Source organism: Pollachius pollachius (genome assembly GCF_949987615.1).
Source record: "Pollachius pollachius genome assembly, chromosome: 13".
Classification (NCBI taxonomy): domain Eukaryota; kingdom Metazoa; phylum Chordata; class Actinopteri; order Gadiformes; family Gadidae; genus Pollachius; species Pollachius pollachius.
The window spans coordinates 12,715,349-12,742,391 of NC_136946.1; the positions used below are offsets into that span (position 1 = coordinate 12,715,349).

The window sequence follows — 27,043 nt, forward strand, 5'->3', positions numbered from 1 at the left end:
ACAAATGCATTCACATACATGCATACATATATATGCACACATGTGCTGGCACGGATGCGCACGCGGATTCTCACACGCACGCACGCACGCACGCACAAGAACAAACACAAGCTGATGAACACACATCCATGCAAACACTCACACACATACCCGCATACGCAGACACACTCACACATATACCCACACCTACACACTCACACAAAATCTGGCCACTGGGCAGATGCTCGTTTACAGGTTAAATTAATTTGCACTAAACACGGAAAGGTTACATTAATGTGTATGCCCATGGGTGGCCAGTAAAATAATGAGTAACTTTAAAAGGAATTCACAGATGAGAAGGCTATGCGTAAACCTAAGCTACAGGCACAATGTTTCCATGAAACAACACACACATAGCACACGTGAACATTCTGATGCTATTGTTGCTGTCCTTTCCTCCTTCCCTCCTTCATTTTGTTCCTCAACCTTTCTTTCTTTCCTTTTTCCTTCCATACTTCCTTCCTTGTTGTATTTCCTAAATCCTCCAATCATATCTTCCTTTCTTTCTCCGTTTCTTACTATCCTTCCTTGGATTTTCCCTTTCACTCTCACCTCTTCCCATGACCTTATCTTGACTCATACCTCCATCCTCCTCCTCCTCCACTCAACCACCTCACCTCTCTCCATCCCCACCAACCCAAACACCATCACCCCTGCATTCCCTCCGACCCACCCACCAAGGCTTTAAGCTGGAGAGGTGCGAGGATCCCGGCGTGCCCCAGTTCGGCTACAAGAGGGAGGACAAGGGCCAATTTGCGGGCAGCAACGTGTCCTACAGCTGCGACCCGGGCTACACCCTCAAGGGGCCCGAGGTGCTCACCTGCCTGAGTGGGGAGAGGCGGGCCTGGAACAGCCCTCTGCCGCTGTGTGTCGGTGAGTCCGTTACAGCCCTTCCTGTTGAGATTTTTTATGTTGTGCCTTTATTCTGTGAGCATTTCGTGTTTTTGTGTTTTCTTTTTATCAATTTACTTTGTATTGGCGTAATTATTTCCGTTCCTGATAATCATTGTGGAAAACAAAGTTTGAGGATATGATCGTCCACATGCCTTTTTCAGCTTACCTTGAGTTATGTTAATGCATGTATTTGCTGTATAATTAGCATTACTCAGAATCCTCAACACGGACTAAGAATTACCGTGTGACCTAGTTTATTATTTAGTTCCTACTCCAACAAAGTTGAAAAGAAATTCTATACCATAAAAAGTCATATATTCTGGGTCATCCGGTAGGAGTACAGCTTGCAGGGAGGGTGTTTTATTCATTTATTTTTTCTCGCTTTCTAAACAACAATGATTTATTTTAGTCTCCATCCAGGATTGTCATTTGTATTCATATATTCATATGTGAGTGTCTTATCACGAGGCCTCAAGTTCACTCCATAGTCTCTACTTTTGTACTTTTACAAAATGCCTCAAAGAAGTTTGGATGTGTTCCAAAACTCAAGTAAGGTGCACATGAAAGGGGAGGCCTTCGATACACCGGGACCTCCAGATCTCTACTTGAAGCGGGATGAAATACATACCCCAGATGGGCAACTTGTTCTCTCAGGGCTGAACCTTCACCATGATCTCTATCCTGATGTTTTCCTGCCGGCGGAAATAGTGTTCACTCATCAACCAAAGGGGTTGCCTGGTCGATTGCTCCCGCGAGGGTCTAGCTGCCCTTGGGCCAGACGCTAAACGCTTCACTGGCTGAAACGGCTGATAAATGAAATCAAACGGATGGAAAGGGATAGATCGAGGAGGCAAACGGAGGCAAGATAAATTAATTTGCCGGTACAGTCAAGAAAATACATTTACATATGTAATATTGAAATGTGAAGGGTGAGAAGCTCAGCCAACCGTGGGGTCTTGGATTAGAGCCGCTGCTCCTCTGCTTAGAAAGGAGTCAGTCGAGGTGGTTCATCAGGTAAGGATGCCCACTGGGCGCCTCCCTAGGGAGGGGTTCAAGGTACGACCAGTGGGGAGGAGATCCCAGGGAAGACCCAGGACTAGGTGGAGAGATTGTATCTCAACACTGGCCTGGGAACGCCTCGGGATCCCCCCGTCAGATCTGGTCAATGTGGCCCGGGAAAGGGAAGTCTGGGGCCCCCGGCTGGAGCTGGGGCCCCCGCGACCTGACCCCGGATAAGCGGTTTGAAGATGAGGATGATGATAGTGAAATGTTGCTCTGCACTCACAATTCAGAATTATTAGAAATGCAGCCACCATTTTGACGACACGCAAATCATTTCTAGGCACCCCAAAATCATCTTACAACCCCCACTTTCAGAATAACTGGTTCAGTCCATAAATAAAATAACTATATAATGAAAAATAACGTCAGCCCATAAACCAATTCAACCGGACCTTTTCCTGTTTTGACTGTAAAAAAACGATCGAGAGGAGCCAACCATTTGTTCTCACTGAGCATATATATTCCTGGATAAAGCCCTGCAGTCCAACGGAATAAGGTAGAATGATGAGGGACCGGAAATATTTAGTACATGTGGGTCTTCCCGTGAGTGAGAGAGCCAGAGAGCCAGAGAGCGAGCGGGTCAGAATTCCATCCCCTACCCCCCCCTTCCCAAACAACCTCCACAACACGCACACCTCCTCCGTGGAAGCAGTGATCGCTGGAAATAGGAAGAGGGGGAGAGGATATATTTAAGTTCAGCAGTGCGTGGAGTACCGCTGGAGTTCATCGGATATATTTTGGATTCTTGTTTAGGATAGAGAGAGGAATATGTCGACGGTAAATGCGAATATCTCTTCATATGTGATATGTTATCCTTTTTAAAGAAACAGAGAGAGATAAACATAATGACGTGAGAAGGAGCAGAGCCTGATACAAAAAATGTCCAGGGAAGCTTTTCTATCATTTATTTTCGGGAAATGGAAGGATTAAATCATCATCATCATCACCACCTTCCCAGTCACAGTCACAGTTCATCGTCATCATATCCGTTTGCATCCTTAACAGGCTGCAGGGTCCTCAAAGCCTCTGACTGACCCTGCTGGAAGAAGAGCGGCTTTGTTCTGTCTCCAGGATTGTCTCGAGAATGTTCACAACAATCACTTCACACGTCAGAGCACTCTTGGGAGAGCAGCACAGAGGCCGGGGGATAATAACGCTTCGGCCCGGGTGGTTCTCTGAAGGCAGCGCATTAGTTTAAGTGGAACCAGAAGAAAAATCGGGGTGTTGGTCAAACATCAAACCATTTGATTCTCCCCATAGCCTTTGTGCGCATGTGCCTGTGTGTGTGTGTTCATGTTTGTGTGTATGTGTATCAGTCTGTTTGTGTTTGTGTTCGTGTGTGTCTGTGTGTCTGTATGTGTGTGTGTGTGTGTCCATACAGTGTCCTGGAGATACGACAGTACTCGTTTCACAGCTCAACAAGCAGTGAATCCTCTAATGCCTCAGAGGGGCGCCACACCAAACATGAGCACAGGAACTGGCACCATCAGCCGCACAAAACGCCAGTGGGGGCCACGCTGGCGCTCGGACACACATACACACGCTCAGATGCATGAAAAAAACACACGAACACATACATGTACTCACTGCCTCCCCTTCGCTCTCTCTTTCGCTCTCTCTCTTCCTCTCTTTCGCTCTCTCTTGCATACACACACACACAAACACACACACACATGCACTCACTGCCCCCCCTTTGCCCTCTCTTTCCATCTCTCTTTCGCCCTCTCTTGCTCTCTCGCTCCTTCTTGCATACATACACACACACACACACACACACACACACACACACACACACACACACACACACACACACACACACACACACACTGCTGTGCAAGATCAAGCATCTATCACAGCATCCACAGGATGAACGTTTAGTTTGAGAAGATCAGCAAATACTGCCGCCCTGGATCGGATAGGCCTCCACACATTTGTGATTGATGACTCAAACTAAAAGCAAAGATATTTCCCTTGTGGCTCTCCGAATGTCTGATTTCTCTGCTGTTATTGTTAAGGAAAATCTAAGGAAATAACATTCATAGCAAGTCAGATTCAGTTTTTATTTTTCATGCTGTAATCTGCTGTCACTACCTGTTGTGACAAATTAATTCTAATAATGTCAAGTCATACAAATTATTTTTTTTACATTGTTAATTAAAAATGCATTTGAATCAATGATGAACCTAGAGTTATCCCCCTTTCTCTCACCAATAAAAGAGTGTTGAGCTGGTCAGCATTTGCACTGAGCCACCAAGTCTGATACTGAGGCCATGCAAATCTCTTGACTTCTTTATCTTGTAGATTTCTTTAGTTGTCTTGCAGACATGTCCACTATGTTTCGTTAGTTGTTCCTACACTCACTTTGAGATTTCCCTTTAAGAATTGTTCCTCTGAAGATGGTTGGTTAATGCTCCCAGTGTGTCTTCCCCTGATCATGCTCTATTAAATTTAATACTTCGCTGTCAAGGTTCCCAAAAACATATTTTTAGGAAACTTTTTTAATCGGTTCATCAGTGTTGAGTATGAAGGATGACATCATAGCAGGGACAAATGTGGATTGCCTTGACAGCGAAGACATGCCTTGGGTGTTGGGTGTGAGAGGTTTTTTGGTTCTTCTGTCCATGGTTTCTGTTGTATGTGTTTGTATGTGTGTTTACATTTTTGGTGTGTGTGTGTGTGTGTGTGTGTGTGTGTGTTTGTGCGTGTGTATGTGCATGTGAGGTATATGCATTGTTTGTCTATGCACATACAAATGCGTGCCCCTGCATGTGTGTGTGTGTGTGTTTGTGTGTGTGTTTGCTTGTGTGTGCACATGTGCGTGCGTGTATTGACCTGAGAATATAGAGTGGGGCACCACCCCGTCTATCATTAAAATTGCCAGCGGGATAAAGAAGCCCATTGGGTTTAATATATGACCGTAATGTCAATAATTGATAATGATCAGAGAGAATTGATGCACTGCACTTTGTTGTAAGTGGTATGATGCACCTTCCCCATTTAAAATGTTATTAGGTCATCAGGATGTTAACTCTGTCTCATCCATTGTGTGTTCGTCTTGTTTTTCTTCTTCATTCCAGTTGTGTGTGTAATAAAATGATCAGCCATTTATTTACATTTGTGCCATTCACTCACATCTCAACCTCTATCAACCCATTAATAACCAACCTTGCATGATTCTCTCTCTCTCCCTTATCTCTTTCCCTCTCTCTCCTTTATCTCTCCCTTATCTCTCTCTCTCGCCCTTATCTCTCTCTCCCTTATCTCTCTCTCTCTCTGTCTCTCTCTCCCTTATCTCTCTCTCTCGCCCTTATCTCTCTCTCTCTCTGTCTCTCTCACCCTTATCTCTCTCTCCCAGCCGAGTGCGGAGGCAGCATCAAGGATGACCCGTCGGGCCGGATCCTCTCTCCAGGATACCCGGCTCCTTATGAACACAACCTCCACTGCGTCTGGACCATCGAAGCCCCGCCCGGGAGCACCGTCAGGTCTGTCCTCCATCCACCCATCTACTCAAGTTTACTAGCGCTGCAATGCCTTGGTGGATTTCCAATGCGTTTCCTGCAACAGGGGGTTTCTCTGTCTGTGCTCCCTCAGTCGGAGAAGATCGTGTTGCTCATTAGACGCTGTAATGTGTCCGGTTAGCAGGTCCATTTGTAGAAGGTTTATATAACTGTGGTACTATTAACCGTTTTGTAATCAAGCAGATACTGTAATCCAAAGCAACTTGCAGTGAATCGATTTTTAGATACATGTTGTTAACAGGCATGTAAGGGGTGAATGAATCTTGCCCAAAGATATCTCAAGGTAGACTGGGAACTTAGAACCTCTTAGCTGGGAGGCAAACGCCCTTAAGGCTAGACTATCCGGGAGTTTTGGTCAAAGTTTGTTCATATTTTTTAATACATTTCGGAGCGTTCATCTGATGTTGGTGTGTTGGACAGAGCAAAAATGGCAGCTGGTCCTTCCAATCCTGTTTGAGTCCAAGTTTGGACAGAACAGAACCAACACCAGTGAAGCCGTTGAAACAATTGGATGAGAAACCTCTCTTCCCACGCAGACACACACACATGCACCCCCATACTCAAACACACGCACCCACTCACTCACTCACACATGCATGCACGCACGCATACACACACACACACCACACACACCCACTCCATCATGCACGCACGCACACACTCACTCACGCACTCATGCACGCACGCACTCACTAGCTCACGCACTCACCCACTCACTCACTCACTCACTCATGTACGCACACACTCACGTACTTACTCCAGAACCCACCCACCCACATGCACGCACGCACACACACACACACACACACACACACACACACACACACACACACACACACACACACACACACACACACACACACACACACACACACACACACGCACACGCACACGCACGCGCGCGCGCGCACACACGCACACACACACACACGCACACTTATTCACCCACACCCACACACTTAATAGGTCCTGGAGTTGCAGCATCCTTGCGATTTCAGAGAGATCCCGTGGAGTGAAGCGGCAGCCAGGGAGTGTGTGTGCGAGCCCCCGAGGTACTCGAGGTAGCCGCTGATTGCGTTGCAGAGGGCACACTGTTCCTCATCCTCATCCCCCTAAGTGTGTCTGGCTGTAGGGGAGAGAAGGGAGGGGGGTGGTGGTTGGGTGAGGTGGGGGAATACGCAATAGGCGAAACAGGGCCAGGAGTGAGGCACGAAGAGAGAGGGGAGAGCGAGTGGGTGTCTAGAATTAAAAGGAGGTCCGTGCCCTGATAAATCATATTAACTATTCCTAGGGGGTCAGGTTCCGGTGCTCATCAGTATGGGGCGCCATGTCCGTCAGCGTGTAAGTGTGGGATGTATGGGCTCCTCGGGGCGGTGAACATTTTAATGTATGAATAGAGTTTTGCCATGGCTAGAAGATTTCATTAAATTCATGTACTTTTTGGGGGCTTGACACCTTTGATCTTGTAGGAACAACCTGACTTTGAATACATGCTCAGTAGGTGTTCCGGTCGGATGCAGTCGTGAACACGATCGCGCACACAGATACGACAGTAACCATACACGCACGCGCACACACACACACACACACCCCCACACACACACACACACACACACACACACACACACACACACACACACACACAAGCACACCCGTATTTCTGCATGTGCACACGGGTGAGAACATGTGACAAGATGTGCAACACAGTGTATATGTTTTAACACCTCAGGTGAAAACCAGCATAGGTTCATTAGCACCTTCCCCACACCACTGGATACCTTAAATTCTCTCTCTCGCTCTCTCTATCTCTCTCTGTTGCTCTGTGTGTGTGTGCCAGTGTGGGATATGGCTCTGTGTACTTGCCTTTGATCCCCATCCACCGGCATCCATTATAGAGCAGCATTTGCAATGCATTAGGGCCAAGGCGTTGGTTTGTCTGCAAAGATGCTAACGACCAGAGCTGGCGGTCTAATTAGAAAGTGCACCGAGGGCTTGTGAGACGCCTAGCTTGTTTAACGCTACACCAGATCAAGGGCTGGCGCAGTGGTGGTGATGGCGGTGGGGTTGGTGGTAAAGATTTGAAAATAAAATGAATGATCAGATGTTAAAAGGAAGAGACCTGTGGTAATAACAAGTGGAAGAGATTATTGAGTGTGTCACAAAGGTGGGGAGACTAATTTGTAAAGTGATGGATTCTCCCCTTTTTCTGCTTGTTATTACCTCATTCCTGCCAGCCCCACCAGCCCACCCTCCACCCAACACACACACACACACACACACACACACACATGCAAACACGTTTTTTATTGGAAGGAATTGCATCCCAGCATCATATGTGCAGCTCTATCTTGAGAGACTCTGTGTGTGTGTGTGGGTGTGCGTGTGCGTGTGTGGTGTGTGTGCTTGTGCGTGCATTGCTACCTTTGCACTTTTTTATCTCACCCGTCCAATGCACAATTTGACACCTGTGCCTGGCCTGAAATTGAATTTGAATACGCTTTTGTTCCCACTATGATAGGATCACTTTCATGCCATTGCGTCACTCTTACCATAATACAAGAAGCAGACAGAGATTGATTTCCCCCCTTTCTATTTCATTTCATATAGAGATATGCCCCCACCCCCCCGCTCTCCCCTCCCCTCTCCCTCGCCTATCCACCTCCCTCCTCCACCGCCCCCTTTGTTGGTTATTTTCTTCCCTGCTGTCAGCATAACACCCGGAGAATAGCCGTAGTTGATTGGGCCGAGTGGGGACACACGGGGCACAGAAATCATATCCTATTCAAGTGAGGATCAAATGTCACTTACAGGATTGCATTGAGATGATTGATTGGGCTCTTCATTATCTCAATTGTCCAGTCCAATCAAGGCAATTAGTGTTCTCAACCGAGACTGATGGCTGCAGAATCAAATACACTGTTGTGTTAACGTAATGTATACTAGCTAGCTACAAGTGCAAACTCGGGACAGAGCCCCCACCTCTTGGGGCCACTAATGTTTACAGAGGTGGCCTTCAAGCTCTGCGATTGATGAGTGACATGCCAACACTGATATATGGTCCCAGTGGGATGGCCATGGAAGGAACACTGCCTTACATGGTAAAGCGGTTAGCGCCTTGTATTTCATTTAATTCACACACAAACACACGTATTCATATCAACACATGTGTGGCGGACACACACACATGTGCATACACACACACACACACACACACACACACACACACACACACTGATTCTTGATCCTATATAAACAGAGAATGCATATCTCGTCCTTGCTGTTGTCTGTCTCTCTCGCTACCTCCCACGGCCGTAGGTTGACCCCGGCCCGGGGGCGTTCTATCCATCTCATGCACACAGAGAGCCCTTTTTGGAAATCCCTATAGAAAACCTGATTGCAGTGTTGCACTGCTTGACACTCACAATACGAGAACAATACAATATAATACAATACACAATACAAATCTTGTAGCGTTAGCCCCATAACAATAGAGAGACAGGGGAAGGAGGGAGGGACGGTGCTCGGATAGCTCGCACCATCACACTCCAGGGTCTTCTGTCTGTCTTTGTGTGTCTTGAATGGTGTTTTGTCAACGCACATGAACTATGAAGCATACAGAACGTCCGAAGTCCCGTGGAGCCGCACAAACACACAGACCCACAACCCGTCACACAAATACCTGTCTGTTGTTGCCTTTTGTTTCACCTGCTTGTTTTCTTCCCCATAACCCTGAAAATGCCAGGGGGATGGGAACATACCAGTATAGAGGAAGCTGGATGGAGACAAGGGAAAAAAATACAAAAGAGTAGAATGCATTGAATATATAGACAATAAGTGATTGATCATGATTGATCATTCTCAAGTGTACATCCTTGGTTACTTCATCTTATTTTCTTCTCTACATCACTCACTCAGATGGAGCAATGGTGAGATATGTGTTGATGATTGGATAGATTGATGGACAAATAGATGAATGATAGATGAATCGACAAAATGTGGTTCTAATATGAGTCATTGCATAACACAGCCGAGAACAGTTTTTTGGGTTTCTATGTTTTTCCCTTCCTTACTTTCATATCCTCCACATTTTCCTTCTTCTTTGGATAATTCACTTCCTCCCACACACTAAACAAAATCCATAAAAGAAAACTGTGCGCCCACACACACACACATACACACAAACACACACACAGACACGTCCACACACACACACATGCGCACACACACACTGATCACACCGTTAGACTGAAGTAAAACAAATATGAATATATAATGGAAGCATTTCCATTATAGTCGGTTTAACACATAAACCGACTAAAGATATCAAACATTCGTAGCCCTGGTAGTCCGGTGGGAATCAAATCCCCCGGCCTCCCCGGCCATGGAAGTGTAGATCTCGTGCCTCACCATCCTGTGAGCTGGGTAACCGAATCAGTGTAGACCTGCCATCCCTGAATTGACGTAAGCATGCAGCTTACACGATGGAGTTGCACATATTAGAATTAACTTTGCAAATCCTGCGGAGTATCCACCACTCTTCAACCTCTCCCTGCCGCTCCTCTTCTCCCCTCCCCTCCCTACCCCCCTGATCTGGATGTGAGGTTGGTGTGTAGGAGGCTCATGCTACCATTAGCATATCGTACCTTGCATTAGCATAACCCCCCTGGAGGCGCTTACATGAGGTGGGCGTGCAAGGGGCTTTGAGCTTGCCGTCTGCTTCCTGAGAGCGAGGCGCAGGATGCAAGCCTACCTGCCTAGCTGGGTTATCTTCGTAGGACTTGGCTATCTGCCTGTCCATCGGATAGACCGTTAGAAGCCCCTGCTTACACCCGTTGGTGGAGGTTGTTCATGTATGTTATACTTAAACCCCTCGCTTGAGCTCAGCAGTTAGTCTGCTGTTCACAAGTGCAAACCTATCAAGTCATCTGCTAATGGTTTTCTATAGCGAGGGCGACGGCATAAGCTAAACGTTATTTTTTTTCCGCTGAGCTCGGCGTGACAGCGTCGAAGGCAGCTACGCATCACTGGGCGAGAGTGCCACCAGAAAAAGCAATAAGCGAACAAAGCAAAAAGGGATCAATTCTTTTTTTCATCATGCTGGCCCTTTCACAGACATGCTGTAATGTGCGGCTCAGAAAAGACCCAGGCTGTTTCAGTATTGTTTGTTCATAGCAGCCTCACTCTGTTTTTCGGTATGTTCTTTTTCGATTGCATGCACCACACCCCACCCCCACAAACACAAACACACAATGATCCCCACTGTGTACACTTGGCACCCACGTGTGTTTTCATTTCTTTTTTTTTGCAACCCTGTCTGCACGTGTTTTGCCTCGTATGCTGATGTTGCGTACGGGCTTGTCATGTGTTGCGCCAGGCCTTGTCATGTTGGTTAGATGTGATATCCACTAATGCTGCGGGGTAGCCGGAGGCTACAGCCAACAAATCATATAGCTGCAGAGCCTCAATTTGACAGCAATTAGGCAGCAATGCAACACAGTGGTGGGTGAGGCCGACGTATCAGTTAAATGCTGCTTTTCGTACGTATATAAGCTGTTGTTCCACGCCCGGATTTGTGCGTGTGTGCGTGTGTGTGTGTGTGTGCGCGCGTGTGTCTGTGTGAGAATTTATTTCGCCACCCATGTGTGGGAAGTGATAAAAAAAGGCTAATTTGAACACGTCAAGTTTAGTCGGACGCACACTGTGCGTGGCTCTCTGCATGGTTGCATGGGTGTGGATGTGGTCTGCCTGCTTTTTAGTCTGCACGCTAAAAACTGTGAAAATGATGGAATTGTCACTTTCCAGGCTATCTTCTACTCCATAGAGGCCAGTGTGTGATAATGTGTGCATGGGGTCTGGAAATATGAGCCGTGCATTACAGATAGAGTTTGAACCAGAACAATGAGAGGCATTATCGGGAGCTCTTTGGCTACATGCACAATGGATTTAATTACTGTGTGTGTGTGTGTGTGTGGGTGTGTGTATACCGGGCTAATCCAGGACCAAACTGTGTAATTTTGTATCAATTGTCCTTCATAATTCATGCCCTAAATTATTTATAGTAGTCCAAAATAGGTTATCTACAAGTAGGAAATGGATCTGCATCTGCTTATCATCATGTTTTGATGGGTCTGTATTTGTAATTCAAAAGAATCCCTTTAATAAGCTATTATACAGACTGCTATTTTATTCCAATTCCTTTTTATTATTCACAGACATTGTTATGCTAAGTGTGCACTTATTGTTTTTTATTCCCCGGGACTTCAGCACACGATCGCACTCACGGACAATACACTCTCATCTGGTTCAAGCGGAAGAAGAAAAAAACATGCATTGAATAGCTCTTCGTTTACTTTCCAAAGCACTGTGGATAACACACAAGAGAGTAATTGTTGACCTCATGAGAGATGATAACTATTTTAGAGAGGAATCCAACTACAAGAGCGTGGCGTTCCATTGTTACCTTTCAGAGAGACATAGAAAACAAAACCTATATGCGATACTGAATTGAACACAAAACATATTTTCGTGCAGCGATTCAAACAAAAGTGAAGTCGAGCGCACTCACACTTTCACTGTAGCCGAAACATTTGCGGAGAACATTGCTTCACAACCTTAAATGGGTGAGGAAGTGGCAGTCTGTTCGCGGACAGATGCCACCTTTAATGTTGAGTGTCTGGTGCCAAACATATAAGTTGGTGAAATAACATTTGTTTTCCATCTGCTGTGAAACACTGTACATTTTGTCTCTCTGGTCTTATCCCCCAGTCTCTCGCCATGACCACACAAACAAACACACACATCCAAACATACGTCCACACACACACACACACCAGGGATGGAAATTAACACCCGCCACACGCCATTTGCGGGTGGATTTGTATGGTGGCGGGTGAATTGTGTCACTTCACCCGCCACTGTGTCGGGTAATACTTTCCAGTCAGGTCCGTTTAAATATGCGTATTTAATACATTCGTCATACGGCGCTGCACAGTTCCACAACCATTACTGTCAACATCCGGCCCCCTTCTTCTTCTACGCCTCTTTTGCTGAACTGCGACTGTCAACATCCGGGATAATATACCGGTAACCATAGAGACAATATGCCGGTATCAACATTCGGTATATTTTTAACAAGAGATTATAAGAGAATAAAAGATTTTTAATAAGAGTGGGCAACACCGTGACCGGCTGGTGTTTGACGGGACGAGCCAGACAATGTTCTGTGCTCTCTGTCGTAAACATGCTTCGAATGGCCACAGGTCCAATAGTTTCGTGAGTGGGACACAAAAGTTTTGAAAATTGCCAAGGGAAAATCAGCGCCCGAAACCACGACAGCGATGAGGACGCTCGTTAGCCTCAAAACAGCCCAGCTTGATAGAATGGCTCTACTATTTCGAAATGCACACGCAATTTCTAAAAAGCGAAGGCCATTTCAAGACTTCGAATGGCATTGCACGTAAGTTAATTTTTTATTTTCTATTAGGCCTAATGCAATAGTTTGTTGCTGTCGAAAAACTAGCATCTTGGGTAACCTTAGAGCTCTGCTCACTTGTTTGGCAAACAGCTGCTTTCTGTCAGTCTGGTCAAAACAGATGTCAAGTGTGTGTGCTAAGACGTAGGGCTGTCCCGAATATTTTACTGTCCCCATTTTACAGGCTTCGAATACTCGTTCAAAAACAACATTAATAATTGAACAGTAAAAAAGTCGGGGTTCCTTACTTTGCTGTTGTTCCGTTCCAAACCAGCTGTCATCTGTGCCATCGTAGCCCTTACAGGAGCTTATCAATTCATCCCGTAACGTGCATATAAATCCATACAAAGATCCAATGTTAAGTCGTTTGTGTCCATATTAAATCGATAATTGACCGGGTATTCCTTTGACAAAAGCCAGTCTGTGAATGCGCAATAGCAGGGCTGCATAGCGAACGTACACAAACAGATACGCTAACGAGTTCCTGTGTGTGTGTATATATATATATATATATATATATATATATTTTTTTTTTATGTATTCTGACGTTTTTCAATGTGTCTTGCACTTATTAAGTCATTGTTTCTTGTTCTTGTTTCTTCATGGTCTGTTTTCAAATGTTTAATTTTGAATGCATAGGCAGAGTATGAGTCTTCCTATACCGAGAGATACATCTGTTGCATTATAGGGGCAGATTTCATTATACATCTGGTTGAATTGAAGAAATTAAAAGGCCAGTGCACTGAAAAAAAAAATGTTCCTATTGACTTATGATGGTGTAGCCATGTTGTTTTATTTTTAATATGTCAATTTGTTTTATATTGAAAATACTTTGTATAGATGAATTATCCCCAAACTTGTCATCATAACACCTTTGAAATAAACATGACTTAACATGGCAGATACCTGTGTATTGTGAGAGTGTAACATTTTCAACTCAGTTCCTTGGTAGCACCTACTTACAGTAAAAATCACGTCTAATGGAAAAAAATGATGTGTATGAAAAACACTTTGCTTATTTATTGTTACTATTATATTGTTTAAAATGTCCGCATATATTAAAAAAAATATTTAGCGTATAAAAAGTGGCTGGTAAAAATGAGTAGTTGATGAGTAGTTTTTTTAAATCTACCTGCCACAGTGGCTGGGGGGCAAAAAAGTTAATTTCCATCTCTGACACACACACACACACACACACACACACACACACACACACACACACACACACACACACACACACACACACACACACAACCAGAGGCACGTGCCGGCTAGGGTGCGCTTGATTGGACCGTTTTTCTAATGGGCCAGCTGTGTGGCAGATGCCAGAGTCTAAGTGACATGTAGATTTTCTGACAGAGTAATCTTTCTGATGTCAGGAGTGTGCTTATTAAACACTGTGGCAGCCAGCGTCTGCGCAGTTCAGGCTGCCATTGTGGAACATCTGAGGAACACTGTGGAATCTGTCTGTGCGTCTGTCTGTCTATGACCACACTTTCCTTGTCAATGGACCTGTAAAGCTTTCATTGCTATTTTTTTATATCCTTTTAAAAGGCAGAATGGCATACCTTTTCCTTTTCTCTTTTCTTCTCTTTTTATTTTTTGGTCGTCTCCTGAGCTTTTAAATGTTAGCATGAGTCCACTGTTTCTTTGAAGCTATAACTGTATCTATTTTTAGCCAAAGGAAATGTCAATAGCAAGGCTATGTTTATATTACTATGGTGATGCTGCCTTAAAAGTTCCATTACATAATAAGGTTTGAGCTGGGTGTCTACCAATTTCTTTTCGCACAAAAAGCTTTTCAGGCCGAGATAAGCCTTTTCAGACTATAATGTGTTTGTGAGGTGAAACTTAAAAGTTTAGGTTAATACATAGACTTTTCAGCTGCAATAAGAAACGTGGAAGGATGCCTAGCTATGTTAAACATTAGCTTTTTCCTTGGTCAGCGTGGTGGGGATCTCATGAGACTGTTGTTCTCAGACATTGGACTGAGAACAACAGTTTTTGTCAAACCAAAGCACAAAAAAGTGCTTTGGTTTAACAAATCGATAGTTAGCTTTTTATCCCATATCCTTATATATGTTTACATTGTCCCTGATGGAAGGAGTGCAATGTGTAAGTACCTGACTATGTACGTACTAAGTACCTTACTATACATCCATACAACTTCATCTTCTAGGTACTCACTACATACTAATCAGAGGCATAAAGTGAAACCTATCCTCCATATCAGATATTCCTTATTCATCCCAGCCAGGAAATACAGGTTCAACATGTCGTCAGCGTCATCTGACCTTTTGACCTCTGGTGTTTCTATGAACCCGGGGGATCGAACATGCAACCTTGCGGTTACCAGCCAACCCACTCTACCTCCTGAGCTACTGCCATCCCCTTTTTCTAAGTCGCTTTGGATAAATTAAATCTAAACGTCAGTGTATTTTGTGTTTTCCTCAGCCTGCACTTCCTGGTCTTCCACACGGAGGAGGTCCACGACGTGCTGCGGATCTGGGATGGCCCCCAGGAAGGAGGGGTGCTGCTGAGGGAGCTGAGCGGCTCGGCGCTGCCCCCGGACGCCCACAGCACCTTCAACACCGTCAGCCTGCAGTTCACCACCGACTTCTTCACCAGCAAGCAGGGCTTCGCTCTGCAGTTCTCTGGTGAGCAAGGGGTGACACGGTGCACTGTGTTTATATAAACGTGGGTCTGTGGGTAAGAGTGTGGGTGTCTTTGTTTATGTCGATGTGGGTCTTTTTTGGGAGGGGTATCTGTGTGTGTGTGTGTGTGTGTGTGTGTGTGTGTGTGTGTGTGGGGGGGGGGGGGGTGGGGGGGGTGGGGGGGGGTCTGTGTGTTGTTGTGTTTTCCGTCCATGTGTGTTTTCGTATTTGTGGTTATATAATGATGAACAAAGATGAAAATTAAGAGACTGTTACTGTTTATTATTGGGCGGACAAAATTGGCCCATTTAAAAATGGGTCACTGTGCGTGTGTAGACAGTTCATGCACAAACGATTTTTAAATTTTTGGTGGAATCAATCCAATATGTACAACTGTCTGCTGTGTTTTTGTTGTGCATGTGCCGCATCTGTGATCTAATCGACCCCCTTATTGATGTTAAAGCCAAGTCCTGCCATGTATCTCTTTATCCGACTTTTTATTCCTTCCTTCCCAGTCTCCACGGCGACCTCCTGCAACGACCCGGGCATGCCCACCAACGGGACACGGGGCGGGGACAGCCGGGAGCCCGGGGACCATGTGGTCTTCCAGTGTGACCCCGGCTACGTCCTACAGGGGGCCAGCAAAATAACCTGCACCGAGATCAACAGCCGCTTCTTCTGGCAACCCGACCCGCCCACCTGCACAGGTGACCACCCTAAAGCAATGTTCCTAGTTTGGCTTTGTTGAAGTATTACTTTGCTTGAGTCACAAAGCTGATCATGGTATCTCCCAAGTTACTTACCAGTGGGAGTAGATGAGGTGTGATTATTCCCACAAAAACCTGCAGTGAAAGTGCTTGAAAAGTCCAATAATGATGCAATGAATTATTATGATTATCACTAGTGAATTGGGACACATGTCATTAAGTCGAAGGTGAGTTCTATGCATCTAACTCATTAATCCTTACATGTTTGGCTGCCGAAGTTGGGGAAAACCAATCCTGGAAAGCTTTGCTGTAATCCCATAGTGATAACGAGATCCTGCATCACTTTTGATTGGCAGTCTCCTTGTGTGTGTGTCGAATACGTCAGGCAGTAAAGGAAAGAAAGCTATTGAACCGATAATACGGAAAGCTATTCTTACACACGTGTATCCGGTCTCCTCGGTTTTGCCTTTTGAATGTTCTCTTTTGGTCCCCCCCTGTCAATATGAAGCGAGGCTGAGAGAGGTTCATGGATTGGAGCGTTATCCCGGTCCACCACAAGGCAATTTCCATTTTCTTACTTCCTGTGAGCTGTGTACGCCTGTTCCAAGTTCCCCGGAGACAGAAGAAAATAACGAGAAGGAGGAGGAGGAGAATAAATATTTGAGTTTTGACAAAGAATTTGACATAGCAACATAGAAAAACTTGCGCAAGGAAAATGGATATCCGTCTACTGGAGGTAGACGGATACCCGTGCTCTCTCTCTCGCCTCTCGCCTTGAAACCCATGGAACTGAATGTCCCGCCCTCTTTCTTCCCGCCTATAACGCTCATCTGGGGTACCCCGTTCCGGCAGGTCTGTCGTGCGATGAGGACGCCCGGGAACAAGGTTGCTATGAAGCAATGCCTTAAAGCGGCAAACTCAATGAACCTGCCATCATCTTAACCTTCGCTGGGAGGGAGACGGAGAGATCCGATATTCCGATACTCTTTGCAATAAAAAAAAACACTAACTTGTTTCGACGGCCCCCCTCCCCTCTCCCGTTCATAATGTAGGAATATGGAAGAAATGAAGGCTCAGCTAAGGGGGAAGTAATTAACAGTTGCAATTATGACTTTGTAATGAGCTGCCTTGTTTAATCTTTGTTTGTTTAGTTAGTTTGATAGCTTTATAATTTTGCTTTTTTTTTTTTTTTTTCTGTCTGTGAACCCAACAGACTATGGTGCTGTGTGTCTAGTCACAATGTAAAAAAACGATGATGAAACGTTGGAAGATTTACACATTTATACAAATTGAACCAATGAAACCCCAAATCCCGGACTATTTATATAAATGGTCCAACTTTCCGCGATTCTTTCGCCGAAACGGAGTTGGTGTCGCACAACACAACATGCGTTTGAAGCAGTAATCATGGCGTATAAAATAGCGAGCGTGACGTTCCCCTCGAAAAGCAAACTCCAGCCAGCTGTGCTGTGAGTTGCCAGTTGGACCTGATTTTGTCTTAATATGACGTCTCCCAGATTTTAATAACTGAACGTCACCCAGCACATGGGCTACTAGTGATAAGACAAGTTGACAGTTGCAGTTGACAGCTCCTTCATTGCCAGCTCACACATCTCTGTCTGGCCGCAAAGAGATATAATGAGCACAGATTATCATTTTATTTCATATTTTTTTGGGATCTTCAAGCATGGGTAATGGTACTTAAGTTAAAGCCCTCCATTCCTTTTATCTTGTTCTTTAACATTATTTTGCCAAATCCACCTACTTTTTTCAGAAATGTATACCAGCAATATTGGGTTGATTTAGGATACCATAAATGGCTCAAGAATAAAAACAGTGCAATAATGATTGATGATTGTCCTTTTAAAATGACAACAATCGATTCAAATTTGTTCCTTTGGATTGACACCGAACTGTGAAAGTTACACCAGTCTGTGTTGGCTGTAAATGCAGCTTTCACTGAGGTATTGTGTATCTTTCCTCATAGCTCCGTGTGGAGGGAACCTGACCGGCCCCGGTGGTTTGATCCTGTCCCCGGAGTACCCAGAGCCCTACCCCCATGGCAGAGAGTGTGACTGGACCGTGTCCGTCACCCAGGACTACGTCATCGCTCTCAACTTCAATCAGTAAGCTCAACCCTAAACCACACAATATGTACAGCCATGAAAGTTCTAGCCCTGAAACACAACCAAGCCCCATCTCTTGTTTGTTACAACTTTTACTATTAACCAACACTCTTCTCCAGAATGCCTGGGGATCATGAAAATGGAAAGTAACATTATTAAAGAGCTGGCAGGAGTTGGAATTTGCTCAAAAATGCCTATAGGTATACTAATGATATGCAACTCAACCTTTTTGCTGGGAGTCAAAAACCGGTCGCTACAATCCAGTACTGTGCACTTTAGTTTGCTTGAACACCTAAGAACTAAACCCGAAAGTCCACACAACATTGTTTTCAAATTCTCAAATCAAGTGCAGACGTTGCCGTAAACAAGTTTCTCAATCATCAACTTTGTTGTTCATCCCTTGTTGTTCCAGGTTCAGCTTGGAGCCCAGCTATGACTTCCTGCACATTTACGACGGGCCAGACTCCCTCAGCCCCCTGTTGGGAAGCTTTTACGGCATTGATGTACCCGACCACATCGAGAGCAGCTCCAACACACTCTTCCTGGCCTTCCGCAGCGATGCTTCCCTCAGCAGCAATGGATTTGTGTTGCAGTACACAGGTACGCCCTCTTATGGTTTGGAGGAGTGGTGTTCATATTTGCAATAACGGGTCTCTCTCTCTCGCTCTTGCTCTCGCTGTCAGACTTACTCTAAAGAGATATTGATTTTACAGAACTCTGGTGAATTGATCATTTGTGCAGTTTTATTCGCTGTCTATTCTCTGTTTATGATTTGGCTGAAAACAATCCTAATTCAAAAGTTAATCAAGAGCACCCTGCAGCAATATGAGAATGGATGATTCTGTCTTGGCTATCAACCTTCAACACAGTTTGGGGAAGGTTTTTTCTTTTTTTCAAACCATCTGTTTGTTTTCTGTCCAAAGCGGGAGAGATACAGTAAGTGTTGCCCAGAGTCAGCCCAGCGATGGGAAGAGCACGGTGTCTCTGCAGTTATCCACTCCCCCCCTCCCTTCCACAACAATTTGCTACTTCTATCTTAGGGTAATTAGTGACCTATCGTTGCGAGCAGTCAAACCAAAATAGATAAATAATTGCAACAAAAAGTTAGGCGTTTGATCGATGCCTCGCCGCCGCACTTACAGCTCCTCGTAAATTAGAGCGCTTGTCTTTGTGTCACATCGCGCCGCGGCTAGCTAACCGCTAATCGCTTTTTATTGGGGGCCAGTTTGAATTTAGTTGCCGTCATGAAAGGTACAGCTAGGCCTACACACAGGCAGGGTGTGAAACAATCACAACTTGCGCTCAAAAGTGAGGCATGGCATACAGACATTGTTGCTGATCTGGTCTGTCTGTGTTTTATTTTCATGCTAATCTATTCCTCTAGGGGAGGTTTGGAAACGTTTTGTATGTTTCCACGGAGTGCTAACACCTCTGACGCTAACATGACCGATATTCCCTGAAAATTGACTTTTTTTTTGCTTTTAAATAAGAGGGGTAGCTTGGTTTAGGGCTTACACTTCAACGTACAGAGGCTTAATCCCACTACCTCAATCCAAGCTAATTCTAAAAGATCGCACACGAAACCGATCATTCAATGTATCGACTGATTGATCCCTTCTGGTCGACTCACCATGTTCATTGGCCCTGTGTGTGCCATATACGGGCCGAGGTTAGTTGAGCGGGAGGGGGGGGCGAGGGTTATAACGGATTAGAGCGATCACGGAAGTCGACATTCTCTGCATCACACAGCCAGGCAGTCTGTTCCCAAGTCAGATGCAAATGGGGTGCAAACGGTGCGTTTTCGAGCAATACTTTTTATACAGTGACTACCTCTTAACTCAGCACCGACTCTGTTTAGTGCGGTGCCCTGCCAGAGTGTCGAGATGGTGGAGTCAATATGCGGGAGCAGATGGACCCAGTGTGGGGCTCCACAAATTCCCCCCGCCCCCTCTCAACTTTCCATTCTTCACACTAATGAACCGTAACCAAATAATACATCAATTACCTACTCTGTTGCAGACAAACAGCACGGCGCGGAAGGCGTGTTTGGCCGCAGGTTTTCGGTCGGTTTGGTCTGGCATCACGCTAGCTGACGGCCTGGCCCTCCCGACTTATATTTGGCCACGAGAAATCACATTAGGGAAACTGCCCCAAGGTCCTGCTCACTCTCTCTTTCTGTCGTTCTCTCTCTCTCTCTCTCTCTAGTTATCTCGTTCTCTCATTCTCTCGTTCTCTCTCTCTCTCTCTCTGTCTCTCTCTCTCTCTCTCTCTAACTCTGTCTCTCTCTCACACTCGCATTCTTGCTCTTGCTCTGTTTCTCTCTCTCTCACATACTCTCACTCTTGATCTCTCTCTCTCCTCTCTCTTCTTCCCTCCATCCACCTCTCTCTCTCTCTCTCTGTCTTACTCTCAGCCTCTCGCTCTTGCTCTTACTCTGTTGCTCTCTCATTTTCTTTCCATTGCCTCTCTCTTTGGACATGACGTGACTCTCAGAGCATTTTCAGAGCAGATTGTTTAGGAAATTTGTTCCATTGGCACAGTAATGTGACAAACAGATAGACACATTGAACGATCACTAGAGTCTCACGGGGCTCTAGCGATCTTTCAGTTGAAATTGTTTTGTGAAGTCTGCTGACTACATGATTAAGAAAGGGGGGGGAAAGCAAACTAAGTCACCAATTCAAAATCTTAAGAACATAGCCGAAATTGGCTAACAGGAACTGGCTAAGTCACACCATCTTCAGGAAGTGTTGGACCTTGTCTTAAATAGCTTATCCTTCTATATCTAAAAGCTGCGGTTTCTCACATCTTCCCTTGTTATCAGTGGCTAATCTAGAGAAATTAACAATTAAGGAAAAGGACCATCTTCCCTTTATCTTTCTGAGTGTCTGGAGTTTTTTATCACAAAACATCACATTCTAGCAAAGTTGTTTTTTGACCGAGGTGGTGTTTTGTTTGAAAGGTTTTTGCAATTGAGCTCGATTGGTAGGGGCAAGGTCGCTGTGTGTATATTGGGTTTCATTTGGGGAAGTCTGCTTAAATGACAGGTCTGCTTGGATAGGCTGAATTCTACAGTTTGCTCAGTGGAAGATTAAGCATGGCATCTATCTGTCCACATCAAGGCTGGTGATAGATCTGGGGTTAGGAGGAGTGCATGTGTATTTTTGTATGCACTTGAATGTGTGTGTGGGGGTTTTGTGTGTTTGTATGTGCTGACATCAAGGCTAAGGAAGGATGTGCAGTGTGTGTGTGTTTACGTGAATGTTTACGTGAATGTGGATGCTTCCATGTGAGTGTATTTGTGCTTCCGTATGAGTATCTAGTGCATATGTGTACCCTTATGCACATGCACATCTGTGTTCGTGCTGCACACACACACACACACACACACACACAAACACAAACACAAACACACACACACACACACACACACACACACACGTACACAGGTGTGCATGAGAATGAGAGACAGTAGATGTGCATGGTCTTGTCCAGCCAAGCGCACAGCGAGGTGCAGTTTGAGGGACGGTTGTGTGCAGTCAGCAGACCTTGAGTCCCAGCACTGTATCCCTCAATCACCCGTCTGTTCGCTTGCACCGCCATACATACCTGCAAGCAGATGCCCATGGGCCGCCCACGGTACCACAGGCCACAGGCAGACAGCCGGAGGCTCCAGAGGGTCACTGGGAGTGTGGAAGAGTAAAAGAAAGAGGAGCTGAGGGAGAACTATGCAAACAAAGATGGAAAGAATCAATGGGGGAAAGAATGGAGGAAATACATAAATAAAAACAACAGGTATCCACCAATGCTCTCTGAATACTTATTGACGAAAAGAAAGCAGCGAAGAATAATTAAATAAAACACAGCATAAAAAATGTAATACTATGAAAAGGAAAATCAATGAAAGAATGAAAATAATGGAGAAAATGAAACACGGAACAAATAATGAATGAATGGGAAAAAAAATTAAGAATATGCATGACAGCATATAATAAATTTGATAAGTTTATTTTCTGCAAACAATAAGTAAATAAATTCTAAAACTGAAATAGCTGCAATACTCAACAAGTACAAAATCAAATTAACTAGAATTATATTACAAGACTAACATTAAAATAACTGCCCAGGGAAAACAGCTGAAAATTAGTCGGTTGGCTAACACTAGCACATTTACTGAGATGGAAATCAATGAGCACTGGCCCTGTAAGACTAAACTGAAAAAAGAGAATTTCATAACAGATTAATAACCACTGTGGCCTTTTCTCTGTCTCTCCCCCCCCCCCCCCCCCCCCCCCGCAGAGAACCCACGGGAGTCGTGCTTCGAGCCGGGCGCGGTGCGGAACGGGACACGGGTGGGAACCGACCTCAAGCTGGGCTCCACAGTCACCTACCAGTGCGACGGCGGCTACACCCTGGAGGGGGACCCCACCCTCACCTGCGTCATGGGGAGGGACGGCAAGCCCAGCTGGAACAAGCCCAGGCCCATCTGCATCGGTAAGAACGGAAATCTGGAGACGGCCCTCAGAACCACCGGCAGACTCAGTGCCAGCATGCGAGTAGGGGGCGTGACCACGCATGACCTCACCCCCAAACTGAAAAAGGCCCAATCTGGTCAATTATTATGTCACTGGTCTTTTGCTAGTGAACACAAAAAAAGTGCCACTCTTATTTTGGTAATATATTTTTATGAATTGGCGGTATGTGTATACACAGACACACACACACACACACACACACACACACACACACACACACACACACACACACACACACACACACACACACACACACACACACACACACCTTGACACCAGGGCATCGCCAAACCTTCAGGAATTACTACAGTAGAGCGGGAAAGAGCACAGATATTTGGGCCTCGACTCCTCAGGCCTAACCCAGAGAGACACTTGGAAAACATTGCAATTTCACTCTGGCAAACACCAGGGACACCTTGGAGCTGAGTCCCCAATCAGACAAGAAAAGTAATTTAGCAGCAGTGGAACATTGGTGATGGAGTGGGGGGTGGGGGAGGGGAGGAGAATGATGGAAAACAATTGGAATCCCACCCTTTCTGGTTTCATCACATCATCTATTGTAGTTCTGTCTGTCTGTCTGTAGGCCTTTGTTCGCCTATCTTTCCATATATCTATCTCCCTTTCTGTCTTGCAGTCTGTCTGTTGGCCTATCTTTGCCTATCGATTCATCTATATCTCTCTCTCTCTCTATGTATGTATGTATGTATGTATGTATGTATGTATGTATGTATGTATGTATGTATGTATGTGTATTACTTTCTATCTCTAGATCTCTATCTCTAGATATATCTATATTGTATATATTAATCTATATACTATATCTATCCATCGATTCATGTTTGTATATGTATCTATTAAACTTCTATTCTCTCTCTTGATTTATATACACTGTGTATATATATATATATATATATATATATATATATACACATATACACTAACCGCAACATCTAAATGTCTCTCTGTCTATCAGCCTCCCTCTCTCTCACTCCATCTCTCTCTCTCTCTCTTTCTTTATCTATCTCTCTCTCTCTGTTGGTTATGTATATACAAATATCGTTTTATAATCTGTATATTTATTTATATACAGTATATCATTCTCTATCATTCTACATGTATCAATCTATATTCTGTATATTTATTCATATACAGTATATCTCTATATGAATATGTATTCTCTATCATTCTACATATATCTATCTTTTCTCTTTAAATGTATGCATACATATATCGAGCCATTTCTCTCTTTTCCTTGCTCTCTCTTGAAATCGTTCAATTTATCTATCTAGCGTATATATAATTATGTACTCTCTTTGCTTCTCTCCAGCTCCTTGTGGTGGCCAGTATTCAGGTTTGGAAGGTGTAGTCCTGTCTCCCGGTTACCCTGGCAACTACAGCAGCGCACGGACCTGCCTCTACTCTGTTATTGTGCCCAAGGACTACGGTAAACAAGAAAGGCGTGCAAAAAAAACAAAAGAACTGAGTTAACAAGGAGAAGCATAATGTGCATCAGTGTTTTTTTATGGATTGATTACAAAATTAATGGGTTCATTATTTTTTTTTGCCAAATCTAGAGACTCAAGATTTATTAATATGTGAATGGAAAGTGTTATGAATGGATCTTGAATAATTCGATGTGCTGAAATGGAATTGAATAAGCTCAATGGGCCAACTGTGTCCTTGTGAAGGAGCTTTAAGTGTCCTCCACCAAGGATTTCTTATTTAGAAGGCAGGAAAAAATGATACGAACTTTCGAAAGGCAAAAATAATTCTCTTTTCACACGCTTGAAGGAAGCACAGGTCCAGGGAACTACTTTTTATTTGACCTGATCGCTCGTTCCTACAGGTGCGTGGAACGCGCAAGAAAAAAATGAATTTTCAGTTGAAGCTCGCCCACATATCTTCACCAGGCGGACAACCAAGGGCTCTGTCACCCACTTAGAAGATAAAATAATCTGAGTGATCTAATTGACACAGACATCACAAAGATACACACACAAACAGACACACAAATTCACACACTGACACACATTCCCTAGTTGAAGTGAAGAAGTGAAGTAGTTTACCTTCACACACGCCCACACATGTGAAAACACACACACGCACACACACACACACACACACACACCCATGTGAAAACACACACATAAACACTCACACGCGCACACACACACACACACACACATAAACACAGATAAAAATATATTAAAAAACACACACACAAACACATGCGCAAAAACACACACACACACAGACACAAGGCTGAAAGTAATTGGTGCCTGGAAGCACTAGAGTTTCAGGCTACTTTTTTGGCATTTCAATCTTAAAGGTCACGGCTTGCTTCCCACGCAAGATCTTCTCCGATCTTCCGAGGTTGGATAATATTTGGATTACAAAAAAAAATGCTTAAGAAATGCTGGGAAAGCACACGGCATAGGCTAGACTTACTTCCACAAACTTTCCACCAATAATCCCCCGTTTCAATACCGTGTCTAATGTTGGCCGCCGTTCCCGGGTGCTGGCGTCATCTCGCGGATATCGGTATCTGTAAGCCACTGGCTGTGTTCTTCCACAGCCCGGAAGACAGGCTCGTCTTAAAGGCCGTCTATTCAGTTCTTGGTTGAAAAAACCCACATTGTTCCGTATCGGTCTGCCAGTAGACTAGCCCTGAAGTGATGCTTGTTTTCTGCCAAAGAGAGAGAGAGAGAGAGAGAGAGAGAGAGAGATGCAGTCCAAGGTCAAGGGCGAGAGAGATGGAGATGGAGCCACATAGGGAGGATGATATTAGGGTGATACGTCCCAGTCGTGCTGCGACTGTTGTCAGTCAGCATAGGGATGGTAACCTAACTCCCCCGTATTTCTCTCTTCCTTTCTCCCTTTCAAATAAGCTTTAAGATGACACATGTTGAAAAGAGATCGCACAAACCGGTACAAGTTGACGGCGGGACTTAAACAACATATTGCGTGCCATTGGTCTATAACGCTTAGCATGGTCTATCATGCATAGCCTCTGCCTTATTCGCCCCTTCTATCCTACAGACTGTTGATTGACAGCCCTTACAAGCCAATGGCAAGCCACCAAGCTGACCTAGATGTATCGATCTACACACAATGCTAAATGTGGGCTTCTTGGCTCCTAGTCATTACATGCCATTCTGATATTCCTAGTGCCTAACCGATTTTATTTTATGATGCGTGTTTGGTGTAATGTACTGCTTGAACAAATCATAAACAAATGATGTCAATACACCAGGCAGTCATTTTATTTTCTTGATTAGGGAGGAGTGTATGGCTCCTTGATCACAATGGTGGGTGCCACATTGGAAATCTGGAGAAGGCTGGTGTCAGTGATTATGTTGTGTTCATGCCTGCTCTGTGGGGTTATTATGACTGCCTCTGAAACTCCCTGCCTCTTTCCCCCTTTGTTTGCCTTCTGCAGTGGTGTTCAGCCAGTTCACCTTCTTCCAGACGGCTCTCAACGACGTGGTGGAGGTCTACGACGGCCCCACGCAGATCTCACGTGTCCTCAGCTCCCTGTCCGGAGCTCACACAGGTACACACACACACACGTGTGCACGCAGGCACACACACACATGTGCACTTAGACACACTCATGCACACACGTACGTGCACACTGGGGTTATCAAGAATTGCATACATTTTTTATTATTTGCCAGCTGAAAACCCACACACACAAGCACAGACACACACATATAAATATAAATGCATACATCAACATATCTACAAACTCACCCAAACAGGTGCCTGCATCTTAAAATGCAGAGCCCCAAACACACGCACGCACGCAGGCATGCATGCACATACGCATGCACACACGCATGCACCTGCTCAAGTGCAGACACACACACAACACACACACACAAATGCACCATGCTACGAATGCACCTATCACATTAACATCAGAAAGCACACACACACACACACACACACACACACACACACACATACACACACACACACACACACACACACACACACACACACACACACACACACACACACACACACACACACAC

At 44.8% G+C, this 27,043-nt stretch overlaps 1 protein-coding gene across 1 annotated transcript in view; it reads left to right on the forward strand.

Annotated features, from left to right (window-relative positions):
* csmd2 (CUB and Sushi multiple domains 2) overlaps positions 1–27,043 on the forward strand; it is a gene marked incomplete at both ends in the record, with an annotated part of 202,510 nt that overhangs the window by 132,852 nt on the left and 42,615 nt on the right. Inside the window, 9 exons of the mRNA XM_079749377.1 lie at positions 721–912; positions 5,351–5,477; positions 15,439–15,641; positions 16,154–16,345; positions 18,333–18,471; positions 18,884–19,071; positions 22,771–22,965; positions 24,334–24,450; positions 26,446–26,559. Of these exons, the coding sequence (XP_079605503.1) occupies positions 721–912; positions 5,351–5,477; positions 15,439–15,641; positions 16,154–16,345; positions 18,333–18,471; positions 18,884–19,071; positions 22,771–22,965; positions 24,334–24,450; positions 26,446–26,559 (1,467 nt within the window). The remainder of the gene's footprint in view (positions 1–720; positions 913–5,350; positions 5,478–15,438; positions 15,642–16,153; positions 16,346–18,332; positions 18,472–18,883; positions 19,072–22,770; positions 22,966–24,333; positions 24,451–26,445; positions 26,560–27,043) is intronic.